General features: G+C 41.6%; 1 protein-coding gene across 2 annotated transcripts in view; it reads right to left on the bottom strand.

Annotated features, from left to right (window-relative positions):
* Window positions 1-17,794, bottom strand: part of pds5a (PDS5 cohesin associated factor A) — a 43,856-nt gene extending 26,062 nt beyond the window's left edge. Inside the window, exons 1-2 of one of the 2 annotated variants that reach the window (XM_080721361.1) lie at window positions 17,694-17,794; window positions 16,654-16,803 (exon numbers count right to left, since the gene is read on the bottom strand). In XM_080721361.1, the coding sequence (XP_080577487.1) occupies window positions 16,654-16,764 (111 nt within the window). In that variant the 5' untranslated portion in view covers window positions 16,765-16,803; window positions 17,694-17,794. Of the gene's footprint in view, window positions 1-16,653; window positions 16,804-17,655 lie in introns of both variants that reach the window. The other variant, XM_080721362.1, reaches the window with a different exon arrangement.
* Between the last annotated feature and the right edge of the window lie 527 nt (window positions 17,795-18,321).

Genomic DNA, 18,321 nt, shown 5'->3' with positions numbered 1-18,321 from the left:
CGAAAATCACAAACCAGACTCAATCCCACCAAAGCCTCCACAAGCTATTATGGACATTATTAAATAGGTAATCAATAGACAAATCACTAAGAAAATAGTTAATAGTTGTAGCATTAATTCTGTGCCAGGTACTTGCAACAATATGCATGCATGTTTTTCTTAGATTCGTTTTTTGGCTTTTCTGCCTTTATTGATAGTTATTAAAGGAGCGAGAAACCCTGCCGCTTTATTTGTTTCATCAGAATTCAGAATAAGAAAAGAAATCTAAAATGTAGGAGTGGTTTCTGAAATTTAGGAGTGGTTTCTAAAATGTAGGAGTGGTTATCTGCAGTTGTATATATAAAACAAACGTTAGTATTAATTAGAACCTCACGCCGAACAAATGGTACGCCGAGAGCAAATATGTAATGAGTGGCGTCAAATATTTATTTTCTACCTAGAAACTGGAAGAACACAGAAATAGGAGCAGAAAGCTCTGAATCCACAAGCCTATGGGCAAATTGAACCATATCATTGCTCCCCATCACAAGTGACTCATTGATATAATATATATTTATAGAGTGATTTTGGGTTTCATGACTCTTTAAGTGAAGATGGACAGGAATGAGGGAGAGAGACACACAGCAAAGGTCGTCGGGAACGATAGGCCAGCAGACCTCCACAGACCTCCTTGCCATAGCCAACGGTACTCTCAGACTGCTGTTAGGTACTGCAAAGACATGATCAGAGCAACCGTCAGGCCTTACGTTAGTGCAGTGGGCCCTGGACAAAGACATTGGCTGTGTCCGAAATCCACCCTATTCCCTATTTTTGCGTCTGTGGGTCGCAAGTTTAGTATGTGAACGGTCACAGCTTGTCTGTATGTACAGTTGTGCTCGAAATTATTCAACCCCCTCTGAAAATATTGTTCATTAGTGTAGCCACTGTTCCTTTGACTTAGAACTTGTGAACTATGCTCAAAACTGTACTTTTTGGGACATTCAGTGTCTTTGCAATTGTTGTCTCCACCAGCCGAAGGCATGGGGGAGAGTATGTTTTCGCCCCTGTCCGTCCGTCCGTCCGTCCGTCCGTCCGTCCGTCCGTCCGTCCGTGCGTGTGTGTGCGTCTGTCTGTTACCAGCTAATCTCTGGCACCGTTGGCCCGGTCGCTGCCAAACTGTGCACACACACTCCATGGATACCAATTCAGAACCTCTGCCCCAAATGTTTCACATGGGCCTGTTCTAGCACCACCAGGTGGCCGATTTTTGCAAAACTAACTTTTGCCAGTACTCCTACAGATGTTGTCCAAAAATCACGCGAAACAGTAGACGGTATCTCTACAGTCATGTGATCAACATGGATCTGTCCGATTTTCCATATTCCATCCTGATTGGCTAAAACTGGCTTCCAAAGTTTGCAGGATTGGTCCATGTTGAATAAAATGCCTAAAATCATGAACGCAGTATGCGATTTTGGTGAAATTGTGCCACTTAAAAAAATCGAATCAGCCTCATGGAGGCGCTATAACAGGACAATTTGTGTTTTACTTTACCTATAACTCCACTGATCAGTGTACAACTTTGTATATGCACTCCCTAGAGGCCAAGGAAAAACCTTTGCCCTGCATCTTTCATATCTGCCTTTTATAGCGCCACCAGGAGGCCGACTTATGTAAAAAAAAATCCCTGAGATTTTATCCAAAAAACATGCAAATCAGTACACAGTATCTCTATAGTCATGTGATCAAGACGGATCTGTCCGGTATTTGTCTCCACCAGCCGAAGGCATGGGAGAGAGTATGTTTTCGCCCCTGTCCGTCCGTCCATCCGTCCGTCTGTGCGTGCGTGCGTCTGTCCGTCCGTGCGTCCCTCCAGTTTGTTACCAGCTAATCTCCGGCGCCGTTGGCCCGGTCGCTGCCAAAACGGGCACACACACTCCCTGGATGCCAATTCAGAACCTCTGCCCCACATATTTCAAATGGCCCTGTTCTAACGCCACCATGAGGCCGATGTTGGCAAAACACATTTCTGTACACTACTCTTAGAGATTTTGTCCACAAATCCTACAAATCGGTAGACAGTATCTCTACAGTCACATGGATCTGTCAGATTTTCCATATTCCATCCTGATTGGCTACAATTGCCTTTTTTTTTTGCAGGATTGCTCCGTTTTGAACAAAATGCCTCAAATCATGAACACAGCGTGCAATCTTGGTGAAATTGGGCGTGCACATTCCCGAGAAAGAAATGTCACTTCAAATTTCTCAAATCAGCCTCATGGTGGCGCTATAACAGGGCAATTTGTGTTTTTACCTTTAACTCCACCAATAAGTGGAAAACTTTGTATGCACACTCCCTAGAGGCTAACGATAAACCTTTGCCCTGCATTTTTCACATTTGCCTTTTATAGCGCCACCAGGAGGACAACTTATGTAAAACACATGAGTGTGTTTACTATTACTCCATCAGATTTTCTCCAACAATCATGAAAATCAGTACACACACAGTATCTCTATAGTCATGTGATCAAGTCCGATCTATCTGATATTTCATATTCCATCCTAATTGGCTAATATTGGCTTCCAATGTTTGCAGGATTGCTCAGTTTTTGAACAAAATGCCTCAAATCATCAAAGCGGCTTGCAATTACTGTGAAATTTGCCACACATATTCCCACTACGTCAAGGAACAAATGCTACCCATTCACATTGGCCTGTTATAGCGCCACCAGCAGGTAGACTTTAGCAAAACACATTTTTGGAACACAATTCCTCAAATCATGCATGCAGCGTCCGAATGGCATGAAAGGTCTAAGATTGGCAAAGAACACATGCCAGATGCCACCCTTTTTACATTGGCCCATTATAGCGCCACCAGGACGGAGGACGCCTGGCCTGGTGGAGACCTGTGCTAGGAAGAGCACTGCTTCCAGTTCATATTCCGGGAGCATGTCGCTGTTACTACATCTCATCTTTTCAACACCCAACTCTAACCCTCACCCGCGTTCGCAAAAGCGAGATTTCCACCATATTCCATCCTAATTGGCTAACATTGGCTTCCAAAGTTTGCAAGATTGGTCCATTTTTATCAAAATTACTGAAATCATGAACGCAGTTTGTGATTACAGAGAAATTCTGCACGCACATTCCCACTAGGTCAAGGAACAAATTACACTCTTTTCATATTGGCCTTTTACAGCGCCACCTGCAGGTCGACTTTTTCCAAACTAATTTTTTGAACAAAATGCCTCAAATCATGTATGCAGCGTCACACATTGCCGTTAAAGGCCAAATAAGGCACCCTTTTCACGCCACCAGGACCTACCTGACCTGGTGAAGACCTGTGTTCGGATTTACTTCGGAAGAGCACTGCTTCTAGTTTTATATCCTTTTTCTTTTTTGTACAACGCAATAATCTCTTCTCTGAACTTTTCTGACCATTCATAAGATTTAGCCATGTTTCTAACTGCTCTAATCAAAGTCAACAAGTCAACAAACTTCTAGTCAGGCCAGATTGCACATCTGATGCAACTATTTAGGCCAGGGATGTCAAATATACGGCCCGCGGGCCGGATATCCCGCAAGGTGATTCCGGCCCCAGGCTTGTAGAGCATACATTTCTGAGCATTTAGGGAAAGAAAGTAAGTCTCTAGCCCATTCCTGTCAATAGTTATGATTGTTTTAAGAACTGCAGGCTAGGTTTCTCCCACCAGCTGGCAGTGATTGAGTTGATTGATTGGAATGTTATGTGACCAGCTCTCTCTCTGATGTTAAGTGACCAGCTCTCTCTCTCTCTGACGATGACAGCATTGCTAGGAATGGGGTGGGGGATCTGGCTATGAATAATACCTGAACATACCTACAATATTCAAACTGTACTCAAAGATTACACATATTAGACATGGAAATTAATGTTGTTAAGAAAATAACTTATTTAAAAAATATAATAATAATAAAATGTAAAGGTTTTATTATTCAGATTTTCTGAATATGCCATTATTGTTCATTACTTTTATTCTTTTTATTATAAAATACAATAAAAATAATTATTGTCCTGCATCAATAATATTTTTTAGCCATTTACAAATTATAGCAGAGACTATCAGGAATTGAATTATTCTATTATCAAATGGTTTATTCTTATTGGCACTTCTTAAAGGAGTAGTTCACCCCCAAAATGCCATGGAGCCAATGTAGACTCATTCCTAAAACAGAAGTTTGATTACAATAAATGCATGCCTATTGATTCCGGATGGGGACCCAAATGCATTTGGTCCCCATCCGGAATCAATAGGGGGAAGTGTACTATTATCACATTTTTGTCTTAGTAATGCGACAAATAAAATAAAAAAATATTATTGAACTCAAGTCTCCATTGCGTGAGTAATCAAAGAAAAAAAAAAGTCATTTTGGGGATGAACTACTCATTTAAACAAATAGCATCTCTCGTACCTAACTGCAACTGTAATACCAACAGGGTTGTTAAGTAACGGATTACATGTAACGGGATTACGTAATCAGATTACAAAAAACAGGTAACTTGTAAAGTCATAGGTTACATTTTAAAATGTGTAATCTGGATTACAGTAATGGATCTGAATGATGGGGGTTACATGCTGGATTACATTCTCCCCTTGCCCTCATCAATTTTACAAATAAGTTAATAACGTCAAACAATAACATAATCAAGTCGAATCAGCGTAAAGTACTGCCACTTTGTTTAAGTAAAATTCTGTTGTCCTTTTCCTAATTTCATAGGCTCAATATTCTTGTCTAGTTATCAATGGTAAAACTTGTTTTATTTAATTAAAGAGAGTTTTGCTAAAAAGTAATCCAAAAGTAACTGAAAGTAACTAGTAGTTACTTTTTAAATTGTGATAATCAGATTACGTTACTGACTACATTTTCTTTGCAAGTAACTTGTAACTGTAGGGGATTCCTTTTTAAAAGTAACCCTAACAACCCTGAATACCAATAATGAAAGTAGCTATTTTACTTAATAATGAACACAATTTGTAAAATGATATACTGCTATAATGCTAGCTATAGCAGTGGCTGAGACGATAGGAAGAAAAACAGAGCGAACATGTGCGCGAGCGTGCATGCCATCCGATCCGCGACTGGTTGCGGCCCTCATCAAGTCGCCTTTCATCCAATGCGGCCCTCACCCCAAAATGAGTTCGACACCCCTGATTTAGGCCCTTGATTAGTCGATTGCAGTTGATTACAGATGTTTTCAGGTTAATTAAGAGTTGAATAATTGAAAGTGAAAGTGGCATTTAGCATTGAATTTGGAAAATGTATTTATTTTTGTATGATGTATTTATTTCATTCAGTTGTCAGTTTTAGCCAATTTAGCCAATAGATGCCTTAATGGTCCACGTCACATTGATATAAACCAGTATGCGCACGCCGGTCGGCACCAAATGAACCCCACCGTTCATAGGATGCAATGGATGGCACTCGTGTTTAAAAATGCATTCCATCAAACTTTCAGATGCCGTTTTTCTCCCAGTGTGGAGGAAGAATGCTTAGGATTTTTACTGTAAATTCTCACTCTTGAAATATATAATCCTTAGTTTCTGTTGATTGTAAACAATAATAGCGATTCAAAACAGTTGTCCTTCAAACCCCACCTCTATTCACCGTCATCAGAACAGAGGGAGCACTCCTCTTGATCACCCACCCGATCCACTGGATCACCAGAGCGTCTACTGCTCGCCCAGCTGCAGTCCATGAAGCCTAATTATGCTCCATCATGCGACGGTGTCGCGCGCAGAGCCGCAGACCTCCAAGCTCAGAAGGGTTGCATTGGTGACGCGATGTGAGTTTGTATATCAGCTACTCGGTTGACGTGGAACACCGTTGCTCAATGAAGTATATATGTCTCGATAAGGGCGCACCCATGGGAGCACCTCACTAGCACACAAGAGGAGGTTGAATAACCAGTGCTCCCCAAAACAACAGGTTTGGGGATCTGTTGGGAATTGATTACATGATACAGTCAGCTGTGCATTCAGTCTCAATGTTTGTAAACAAATAATTGGTCTATAAACCAGATTTGCAGAGGGGGGTTGAATCATTTTGAGCACAACCGTATGTATCTCTGTCACGCCTGACACTGTGCTTCTATGTTTGTCGCTCTGACATCATGCTCTGACATCACTGTGTGATGTCAGGGGAACCACTCTTAACAGAATGGGTTTGCTGCTCTGACATCACGCTCTGGCTTCACTGTGATGTCACACTAACAGAATCCCTTTTATGCCCATATATGGAGTTTCCTGATGTCATCAATATTAAGCCCATATCTTCTTCTTCTTTCGTGTATCATCGTCCTTGATGATTGGTTGACAACATTGTATTTCACAAGATTTATTGTTACTTAGGGAAGGCCATGGGGCTGGCTGTCGTCTTCCCTCCTTGCTGACGTCGGCTTAGGCAGGGTTTGAACCACTCACCTTCTGCATCTAACAGGACTTCATATGGGAATGCCCATATATAGAGGCCACGTCGGCCACATACCACACTAACGGCTGGTTCTACAGACAGGGATCTCCATGTATGGGCATAAAAGGGTATGATGTCAGATGTCATAGACATCATAGGACTTTCACATAACGAATAACTGAGTAAGCATGTTTGGGCTCTCACAGCATATCTCCATACAGTACATGGATCTCCATATATGGGTACCAGGGGTCTCCATTTATGGGGAACTGGTCCAACATCACTGGCCAGATGGCCAAGAGTTGGCACGACCTCGTCGCATGTCACCCTGAGGCGTCTTACTAGTTAGTCCCCACAGGAATCCGCGATTCCGCGATCACGGAATTTATCGCGGAATTCGCGGCCACCCGTGGATTTCTTGTCCATTCGTGGATCTTTCTGCCGTCCGCGGAATAACAGTCGCGAGTGGCGGCAGAGCGGTGGGAGTAGTTATTACTATTATTATAAAACGATTTGTACATGGTCTGGCCAGTGGCCACCTCATAGGGCTTCCCTCCTGCTGTTGCACTGACGCTGGATGGTCCCACATTCCTGACAGAAACTGTGTCCTGACATATAGTTCCTCTCTATGACTATGGTCCTGGCATTGACAATGCTAATGCAGAAGAGAATAAATAAATATTACACCCATACTAGGTAGTAGGTAGATTATCCTCTAAAATGTGGTTACTATGGGCATGGTTTGGATGACAATATACCGTGGTCTATACTATGTATAGTATAGACTACTATATAGTCTATACTATATACTTTCTTTTCAACAGAAAGTAATAATAAAAAACAACAATTAAAAAAATAATAGATTTAATATTAGATTTTTATTCGAATATCCGAGTTGTTTTTTCATGTCCGCGGAATCAAGAATTGACGTCCAGCTCTCACAGGAGAGTGTGCCCCACCAGGCTTTAACAGTGTGCGGAAAAAATATAGAGATTTCTTTTAAACCAGTACATTTTGCCAGTTGGGACTTAAGTGTAGATGGACGTCACATTTCGCCTAGCCCAAAAAAAACAAAAACGTCCAAAAGTATTTAACTCCAGCACGGGGGGATATGTTGTTAAAGCAGCTTAACTGGTTTTGCTACAAATTATGCAGCCTTCACACCTATGTCGCACCGACTATCTGACCGAAATGCCCATATATCAACTATTTGCATGGGTTCTCTTTTTTCTTCCAAATTCATGTAGGGACACACACACACACACACACACACACACACACACACACACACACACACACACACACACACACACACACACACACACACACACACACACACACACACACACACACACACACACACACACACACACACACACACACACACACACACACACACACACACACACACACACACACCTTTAGATATAAGTAACAATGCTGAACATCTCATTTTACATGCATTTGCCATTTACAATTTATTTTGTAAAACTGACTGTCAACTGTGTAGCCATAATGTAAATTACATTACAGAGAGCTTACTACCTCTCAAGAACCTAACATCCAAATTTAGATTTTCTGATGATAAACATAACTGAGAAAAAGAAAAAAGGGTAAAGAAGATCACACAGAATATTTATGTCAAAAATCTGTTCTGAATTACGTGCAGAATCTTACTGACATTGGAGCTGGGAGGGTCGCACACATAATTGCAATGTATGCGGTTATTATAACACTATGAGGACATGTTTGTCCTAATGTTAACATGCAACAGCACTTTTCGAGGTGTTCACTGTCCAAGGACTTGTCTTCATATAGCTTAGCTGGTCTACTCTAGTTTCAGACCTTTATGCCTCTCCCCATTGTTCTGTGCCTTCTCATACTAGGGTGCAAAAATTTCACTATTCACTTAAATATAACAATTTTTAATTCCACGGTTTCTTAAAATTGATTTCAAAGTTCAGAGTCGATTTATTTTGTGTTTTTTTTTTTTTTTTTTTTTTTGAAAAAGAAGCCACGATCGTGTCCATGTCGTGGAGATTCACTAAATCCGGATGTAGACCTTGGCTTGATGTTACCTTCACACTGAAATGAAAAATTCTAACCACGGCTGACTGTCGCTACCCAGTGTTGCTGTGAAAAAAAGCGGTTCTCTGCGATCTAAACATTTTTGGAAAAAGATTCAGAGATAAAGCCGTTTCTTTGCAGCAGCAATGAATAGGAGCCTATGTGGAGATTACATGTTTTTTTGATCACCAGCCGCCGTCGTAGCACCCGTTTACCTGGTTACCATGGTAACCATCTAACACGTCCCTGGACGTGATAACGGGGCCGTGGTGCTGCACCGCGGTAATCCTTATAACGTTCCTGGACGTAATTGGCATCGCAGGGGGTAAAATGTTCTATTATAAAAAAGCAAAGTAATTTTGGGAGAAATAATCGCAATAATCGTGATACTGAATCGCAAAACGTATGAATCGCAGTATAATCAAGAATCGTGATACCAATCGAATCATCACCCTAGGTATCGATATCGTATCGGGAGGAAGGTGTATCGACCCCTAGTGCAAAAAAAGTGTTTGGCTTGTTCAACATATTCAATCCAGCATTGAGATTCATTAGCCTATCTTGTGAATGTGCTTGCCAGAATGGATGTCAGTTAAAGTTATACTATGTAACTTTTTTTATAAAACATATCTTAAAATTGTCCTAACTATTAAATCGCTAAAGTTTTAGAACCCCCACTCCGTTCATTTCAGCCCCAAAAGCCTTTTCTTTATATGTTTTCTACTTAGCCGTGACAGGGGCGGGATTTCGCGGCAAAATTACGTCATCTGCATCATCTGTATACGTTGTGTATACGTTGGCCAATCACATTGCAGATCATACACACATGATACACTACCGGCCAATCACGTTTCTTCAGGAAATGGCTTGCTTCAACAGCTTTGTTTACGCTGGACTAGAAGTCTAAACTGTAACTCCCCACCCAACGCCGGTCCGCAGAGGGACACGAGACACATCCACGGATGCGAGGCGAGGCGGGCGAACCAGCGAGGCGGACCCGGTGGTCTGAAGGCCCGGTCCGCGGCGAAAAACGGCCGAAAAAAGCAGACGCGACCGCGGTTTGCTATAACGCTACTGACCACTAGTTGAGCAACTTACACAGTATAACTTTAAAGTTTGGCATAAACGGAGTAGTGGTATAACAACTGTGTGGTTACATCAGTCTTAAAATCTAGAGTATACTTCACTACCTACTATCATCATCATCATTTATGTCATACATTATAGATCTAATTTTAAGGACATTCCTAATAACTTAAAATGTCTCATTGTAGGGAAGGGATCTTTTTGTCATGTACACCAACTTGGAGAGTTAACAGTTAACCCTATTTAACAGTAACGGAAGCAATATATATTTCACAATACATATAAATATGACTGCCTGTCTAGGGACAGAGGCAGCCTCTGTGTTAAACACTACCAAGGACACACTGACCCATTAGTGCAATGTCTTAGTGAAATTACCGTTACGGAGCGGATAAAAACGCAGAACTTTTTTTTAGGCTTCTTTAGGACCTAACGATGGATTTTATAAGGGTAAACATCATGGAGTTTTTGATGTTTACCCATATAATATCCATATCAAGTTGGGCTCCCATAGACTTTCTATACAGGAGGAAAATACCCAGAAAGAAAATCTGCTTTAAGTAGGATGTGAGGGGTCTAACTAGGGGTTTGTCATGATTCTGAATCCATTGCAAGCATTTGTTTTGCACAAAAGTCTTTCCTTGGGCGAGAAATCCTACTTAAAGCAGATTTCTTTTCTGGGTATTTTCCTCCTGTATAGAAAGTCTATGGGAGCCCAACTTGATATGGATGTTATATGGGTAAACATCAAAAATCCATGATGTTTACCCTTATAAAATCCATCGTTAGGTCCTAAAGAAGCCTAAAAAAAAGTTCTGCGCTTTTATCCGCTTCGTTTCGGTAATGTCAAAAACCAGCGTTAAGCAACTGAGCTACATGTCACTCACTGTACAGCTTTTATATGCACACAGATGTTTATAATTGATGTTTATAATCCAGTAGTAAGAACTTTAGCGGGGCAGATAAATGCATTTTTGCACTAAAATACTTCACAAGTGGAAAGAAACCTAAAACTTTTCACAAGTACTCCTTAGGGGTTGTTCCTATGATAAAACACATTAGACACTGAAAAAACAAAATGGCTGCCATGTTTCCAAGATGGCTGCCTCTGAACAGTACGCCAGCCAGTTAATGTCCGATTTTTATAATATTGGAGTTGTTTTGTAGGTTTTAAAACATCCTGAGTTCATTTATTACACTTTTAAAGCAGCCAGAATAACCTTTCTGACTTTTGGTTGGGGTCTTTCCTCACCTGGGATCCCCCAAACAGACCCCTGAGCCTATCTCAGTAATCGCTTTGCTCCTGCTCCAGAGCAATGTTAAATTAGATCATAACTGAAGCATTAAAGTTGTTGTAACTGGGCTCTGAAAGCAGAAATGAGTAGTAGCAAATACCCAGGGGTCTTCCACAGGGGGTCCGGGACCCCTCAGAGTAACTACAGGGGGCCTGCCGAATCTTGATGGGGAAGTTTTTTTTTCTTTCTTTTTTACATTTGAAAGTATTATTTATTACATTTTTGTGTTAGACAGACAGGTTCACAGGCGTTACTGCAAGGATTGCAAGAATTAAGGTATTGCAACTTCTCACTTTGGGCGCGCAGTCTAACATGTCCATTTATTGCGCTGCACTCACACTGACAACACAACACAACACACACACACCTCTTTGTTATCGTCACCCCAAAACCTGCACCCTATCCTCTTAACTCTTTGAGTGCCCCCTTTTTCACCACTAGAGGGCCCCAATGACCAGAGAATTCTACTTAGACAGTGCTGGTATATGCACAAGCCCTGCAGCCATGACATGCCTGAACACTTTCCTTTGTGCATGTACAGGAAGAGGATGAAGTTAGCTTGAAGTTAGCTATTGGCTACCAAGCATTTTAGAAGATTTTCTGCAATTTAGCCACGATTAAACCTTGCACACCTCATGCATGGGAAAAAAACAGAGAAGAATGAGCTCTAAAAAATCCAATGCAATCCTGGATTGCATTGGAGTGGATTTGTGCAGTTTGTTCACAGCTTTCAAACAAAAAAATCCGATTGGAAATCCGTTCAGGCATTCTTGAGATAATAGCCATTATGTTTTACATGTTATGTAAACAAAAATGGCTGCCCTGTATGTTAGATGGGGTTGTATGGGGGTGGAACATGCAAAATCGCGATTGAAATCATGTTCACCAGATTTGATGGGGTCCAAAAAAAAAAAAAAAAACTTTTTTTTTTTTTCAATTTTTCAATTTTTTTCTTTTTTTTTTTTTTTTAAAGCCGAACTAGTTCGGGATCGGCACTCTGCGATACGATAATAAAGCCGAACTAGTTCGGGATTGGCACTCAATGAGTTAAAGAGCTCACGGTCAATTGTACTCAAAGAAATTCACTACTATACATGTCCTCCCTAATAGTGTTGACAGTTTCCACTATAGCATTTGCAGGGAGGAGAGTGCAAGGCAGGTTATTGTTTGAGCAGCTGCACCGTCCCTTGTAACCTGCTTTGCAGCCACATTTGATGAGCTCAAGCTCTGCCTTTGCAGCAGGGAGGGCAAGAAACCTGACTGGACATACCCTCTACTCTCTGAATTCCATCTATTTTTTTCAATTGATGGAAGCTCAGGGCAATTTGTCAGGTATGACAAAGTAGGCATCATAATACGATACCCTCATCAAGGGACATGATTTTGAGGAAGTGCAAACACATGAAGAGGCTGATACCCCGATTCCTTATCAAGTCCTAGCCTCCGGTACAAAAAAAAGGAAATTGATATATATTCGAGTGAGTTCAAGTTATTGGATGTTACAAATGTCAAGGGTTCCTTTGCGTACATAGTTTTTCAGGTGCTGACTGGGGAAGAACATTTGTTGGAATCACCAAAAAGACATGGGTCAATGCCTACTTGATGATGATGATGACCAAGCCATTAACCGCCTCAAGGACATTGGCAAGGTCATTGGCGATTCCTCCTGAGCTTATAAATGGTGAGCTTTCATCAACATTGCAGTCGGAACATTTTGCATGCCATGTTTACAGTTCAAAAGGTCCAACAACCCTGGGATTACTCAGATGGGAACTATTTCTGTCAAAGAACTTGGAGGGTGAGATGCTACCTCCAACTCGGGCTGCACTGCTACCACATTACCTCCGTGCCAACTACGTCACAATGCAGGATAAATCATACCTGACAAATTGCCCTGAGCTTCCACCAATCAAAGAAAATAGATGGAATTCAGAGAGTGGAGGGTATATTCCAGTCAGGTTTCTTGCTCTCCCTGCTCCAAAGGCGGTACTTGAACTCATCAAATGTGTCTGCAAGGGGCGGTGCAGCTGCTCAAATAACCTGCCTTTCACTCTATGCTATGGTGGAGACTGTGTCAACACTAAGACACTGAAGACGAATATATCCTGCATGTCTGAAATTACTGTATTGTAGTGAATCTTTTTGGGCGTAATTGACCATGGGCTCTATAAGAGGATAAGGTGAGGGTTTTGGGGTGACAATAACAAAGAGGTGTGTGTGTGTGTGTGTGTGTGTGTGTGTGTGTGTGTGTGTGTGTGTGTGTGTGTGTGTGTGTGTGTGTGTGTGTGTGTGTGTGGTCAGTGTTGTCAGTGTGAGTGCAGTGCAATAAATGGAAATGTTGTTCTGCGCCCAAAGTGAAAAGTTGCAATACCTTCATTATTGCAATCCCTGCAGTAAGCTGTCAACCATAACTGTTTAACACAAAAACATTGTAAATAATACTGAGAATACTAATAAACCATCAAAGTACAATACATAAAACCAGGATACATAAAAACATTCAAAGTTTAAAAAAAAAAAATCTCAGCAAGATTTGGCAGGCCCCCTGTAGTAGCTCTGAGGACCCCCCCCCCCCCAGGGGTCCCAGACCCCCCGTGGAAGATCTCTGTTATTTGCTACTAGTCATTTTTGATTTCAGAGCATATTTCAGATCTAATTTAAAATTGTTCAGGAGCAGGAGCAGAGCGATTACGGAAATAGGCTCAGGGGTCTGTCTGGAGGGTCCCAGGTGAGGAAAGACCCCAACCAAAAGTCAGAAAGGTTATTCTGGCTGCTTTAAAAGTGTAATAAATGAACTCAGGATGTTTTAAAACCTACAAAACAACTCTAATATTATGAAAATTCGATATTAACTGGCTGGCGTACTGTAAAACATATCCGAAAAGGCGGCCATCTTTAAAACTGGTGGCCATTTTGAAAATTAAGTGTCTAATGTGATTTTTCTAAAGAATGACCCAAGAGGTACACTCTGTCAAATTTTGGTGCTTCTTTCCAGAACTGAAGTATTGTTCTCCTTAACTGCACCGCTACTTGGCACACAGCACACTCAAACTCCTTAAACGCTAGTTTTGTAACAAAAATAAGGAGTCCTTGAAAGAAATGCTGTGCAATATTAATTAACCTCTAACCCTGGACACAGCAAATATATCTATACTAGAGGAGCGGCCCTCAAACCTACATGCACTGCACACTCTCTCAAGTCCTTGCTGATGCACGCACTGAGTTTGAATTCGATCGGATGTGTGTGTGGCTCTGGACAACTGTATCTGTCAGTCCTTGTCTCTTTATGCCCGTATTATGGAGATCACCACACTGATGATGTCATCAGCATATGCCCATATTATGGGCATTCCCCTTTTGTGCCCATATATAGCATAGCCGACTGGGGAGAGGGGAGGGGACTCAATCCAACTTTCAAACTTATATTGATCCAAAATGACTGTCCATGGGGTCTATTTAGGCACGAATGCCCCTGTTGTCCAGTTTCCCCAGCAGCTCTCATAGCATAGAGTGGAGCCTATAAGCCTATCGCACTATTTGTTGCGGTCATTTCTTTTTTTATGGATGTGTTCATATTTAGGTGTGGGGGGGGGGGGGGGGGGGGCATTCGGCACAACTGCCAATCAAAGTGACTGTACTGGCCAATCACAGGGCATCTTTTCCTAGACTTGGTAAAATACATAAAAGCATAACATCTGTTTAGCAGAGTGTGATGGCTTTTGTGGGACAACGATGGCATGGATGTGTTTGTAATGACAACTAGTAACACATTCATGAAAAATAAACACTTTTAACCACAAAAAATAGTGTAGAAGCGATAGGATTATTAAATAGGCTCCACTATTTGCTATGAGAGCAGAGCTGCTGGGTTCTGCTGGGAAACCTGGACAACAGGGGCATTTGTGCCTAATAGACCACATGGACAGTCATTTTGGATCAATATAAGTAGGAAAATGAGCCTAGTTGTCCTTTAAGAGTGTCTGCTTTGAAACTGAGAGGTCAGGGTTCAATCCCTGGCCAAGGCACACCATATAAAAACAAAAAGGTACCCTACGTCTCTATGAATCAAAGCTTGGATAAGGGGTAAGTCTAAGTCCCTTTAACATGTCCAGAGGTTGCACTTGTATATCAAGCTACCTCACGCTAAGGAAACAGGTGAGGAGTTAACTCAAAACCTGGGATATATCCAGGATTTTCTCAGAACAGCTTGAAAGGGAGATGTGGCTTGAGCCTTGATCAAATAACCTCATTTGTTCGAGTCACACTGACTAGTATAATAGTGTTAGCTACTGGTAGTAATAAATAATACATTCTAAACCTCCATGTCATAAATGCAACTGAGCTCTTCTCACAAAACAATGACCAAGGAATACGTTTGCAGACCATAAGTAGGTCATGAAGCTTTCATTAGGTGGTAGAATAAATATACATCCTATCAAGTTTACCTGACTAAGCACATTCACACCATCCACCCTGTTGAATTGCCACCATACAACACTTGTTGCCACCATGTACCACAGACCAGACCACAATGCAAAATATCTGATAACAACCTTGTGAGCAGCATATTGTCAAATCAGCCTATATTTTTGGGTGCTCCTACATGATAATTGTGCAAGTTTCATATAATCAGGCCACATCACATATCACTACTGTATATTTTGTTACTGGCTGGGTGAATGTGTGAATGTGCGACCGCAAAGCCACAGAATTTAATATTTCCCCAATTTCTTTGATGACTCAAGCTATATTTAAGGGTCTGTTTAGGCAAAACAAAAATAATTTTGTACTATTTACAAACTGAACTGTAGCTCAATTAAAAAGCAGTCGTTTACACTGGGAGTCTATAGGCAAAAGTTTCGGTTTAAACCCAAAGGAGCATGTACCCACCTCACAATCGCACATGCACCCAAAAATCTGTCAAGTGCAACTAAACAGTTTCATTGGTCGCACCAGTGCACCTTACATTTAGTGTGTGTGTGTGTGTGTGTGTGTGTGTGTGTGTGTGTGTGTGTGTGTGTGTGTGTGTGTGTGTGTGTGTGTGTGTGTTTGTGTGTGTGTTGGTACTCGTAAATCATATACTGGTGCACCTCTATGAAAAGGTTGTAGGACAGTTCAAATCTCGTGTTGCTATCTTGCTGCCACCGCAGACCACATCTACACATTTTATTGCACCCCAATATAGTTCAGGCTTTAGTTGTCCCAAAATAATCGTTTTAGGTCAGTGGTTATTTTGGAGCAAAAGCCCCATTTCCATTTTGTTTTTGCAGACCATAGCTAAAAAAAAGAACAAGTATCCAAAGTGCTAAAACACAACCTATTCTATAATGAAGACCATTGAACAACCACTCAGTTTTTGTCTAAGTGTCATGACATTATGCCAAACTTTAACTGACATACATTTTGGCAAGCAAATTCAGAGCACAGATACGCCAATCAATCTCAATGCTGGATCGAATATGTTGAACAAGCCAGTCGATACCTGGCAAGCTTTAGACTAGAGAGCAGCTTGATTTGTTATCTTTCTGATTTTTACTAAACCAAAATGTTCCACTAATGTGTAGGTGAGTACATTAAGGGTTTGGGGACTCCTGTATATCACCACACGTCTCAATGTTGCTGTACTGATTAAATTATTGAGCAAAACGCTGTGGAAAACATATTTACACAAGGACCCATACAAATGTGTCCGTGACCCACAAATGGGTCCCGAACCAGTGTTTGGGAACCAGTGCAATATAGACCAATAGACAGCAAGAGATTAAAATTGCATTACCTTCAAGCGTTTGACCACCTCATCGTTGGTGATCTTGTCCGTGATCTCTTTCACCCCTGGCGGATAGGCGATGATCCCCGCCACTGGTTTCTGCTGTTGCGGGAACTCCATGGTCACTGAAGTATAATCCACACGGTCTTCTACTGGCCTCTATAGGTCACAAAACAAAAGTTCAACACAACCATTCTACCGTACTTATCAAAAAAGCATCTTTAAGCACAATTCCCTGCCTCCGGCGATCATTTCTGCACCAGAAAATGAGACAGCGAGCACTTTCGAACTGTGATGTCCCGAGCAACGAGATGTTTTTGCAAGGCAAAACACAATAACACCACCTACACATGAATGTTAGCTCGGGTGCTAACACAGCCAGCTAAATATCAAGCTCCATATTCAAAGAGCCGCCGTTCGCGTGGGAACAAGAACTACTAACACTGTATTTAGTCAAACCACTTGAATAAAACAATGGTTCAATAGATGCTTTACAGATGGAACAGTAGCCACATGCCCACCGGGACATATCTGATTCCATTAGCCGACTGGCGGCACTGCAGGCATCATTCACAGGCGATTTTGCGGGAGGGAGTAGCTGAGGATGCTAGCTAGCTATCGGCTAATCATGTTGTCCATCCATGTTAGCAAACTGGTTAGCATGGACTGCTAACATAGGCCGCCAACTATTCAAACATACCCTCATATCAAGCACTAAAACATGGAGAGAAAAGTGTCCAACCCCTTCGCTTCGAATAGTTGTACCCGTGGCTAATTTCTGTAATTTATCATAATCATTACAACTTTATTAATTGGAGAAATGCAAATAATTTTACTTGTTTCTATCTTTTTTTTTACCCCACCACAACTTCATCAACATTGGTTCTTCCTGTCGCTAGTTTAGCTCCTCTCCTCTCTACCAACTTGCCCCCCCACGAATGCTCTTTATTTTTTAACATCCTAAATGAATACAATCTATTTCCACACACATACAGTTTAAACAAGACATACCCGCAGGCGTTTGCTGCGGATTCCTCTTTAGTATTTACCTCTGAAGTAGGCCGTTTTAATTCATTGGTCTGACACAGGTTGGGTTTCTAGTTTCGGCACAAAGCTTTCTCCTCAGTCAGTCAGTGCAGTTCCAGTGCTGCTGTGTGTTCGTGCGCGTGTTTGTGTACGTACGTGTGTGTATGTGAGAGTGTGCGCGTGTGTGTATACTGGGTATATAGCGCCCCCTTCGGTCTGCCGATGGCACTGCATACCAATATAGATGTGGCGGGATTCAGAAAGAACAAACAAGCCAATGCCGATCCGAGGCCACTAGGACAGGGCACAGGGCCCAGGGGGTCTTCAACGTTTTCAGTCCAAGGACCCCTTAGTTGAGAGAGAGATGAAGCAGGGACCCCCACAACCTGTTCAGAGATTATATATAGTTTCATAATTTGACAGCACAATCATCAGTGTATTTGTGTATATTTGTGTTTTCAGATGTTTAACCACTTGAGCCATCATAACCTAATAGCCTACATTTGACCTTTTCACTCTGTACTTAGTCTGCTCTTTTTCCCCTCTGCACCTAAACTGTTGCCGAAAATAGCCGATCTACAAGATCACAATACCTCGCAAACCAAATTTACACTATTAGCCTGCGGACCCCCATTTGAAAAGATATGTCAG

This window comes from Nannobrachium achirus (genome assembly GCF_963921795.1).
Source record: "Nannobrachium achirus genome assembly, chromosome: 3".
Taxonomy (NCBI): Eukaryota; Metazoa; Chordata; class Actinopteri; order Myctophiformes; family Myctophidae; genus Nannobrachium; species Nannobrachium achirus.
Note: the sequence above shows the minus strand (reverse complement) of the source record. Positions and strands in the feature narration are given on the sequence as shown.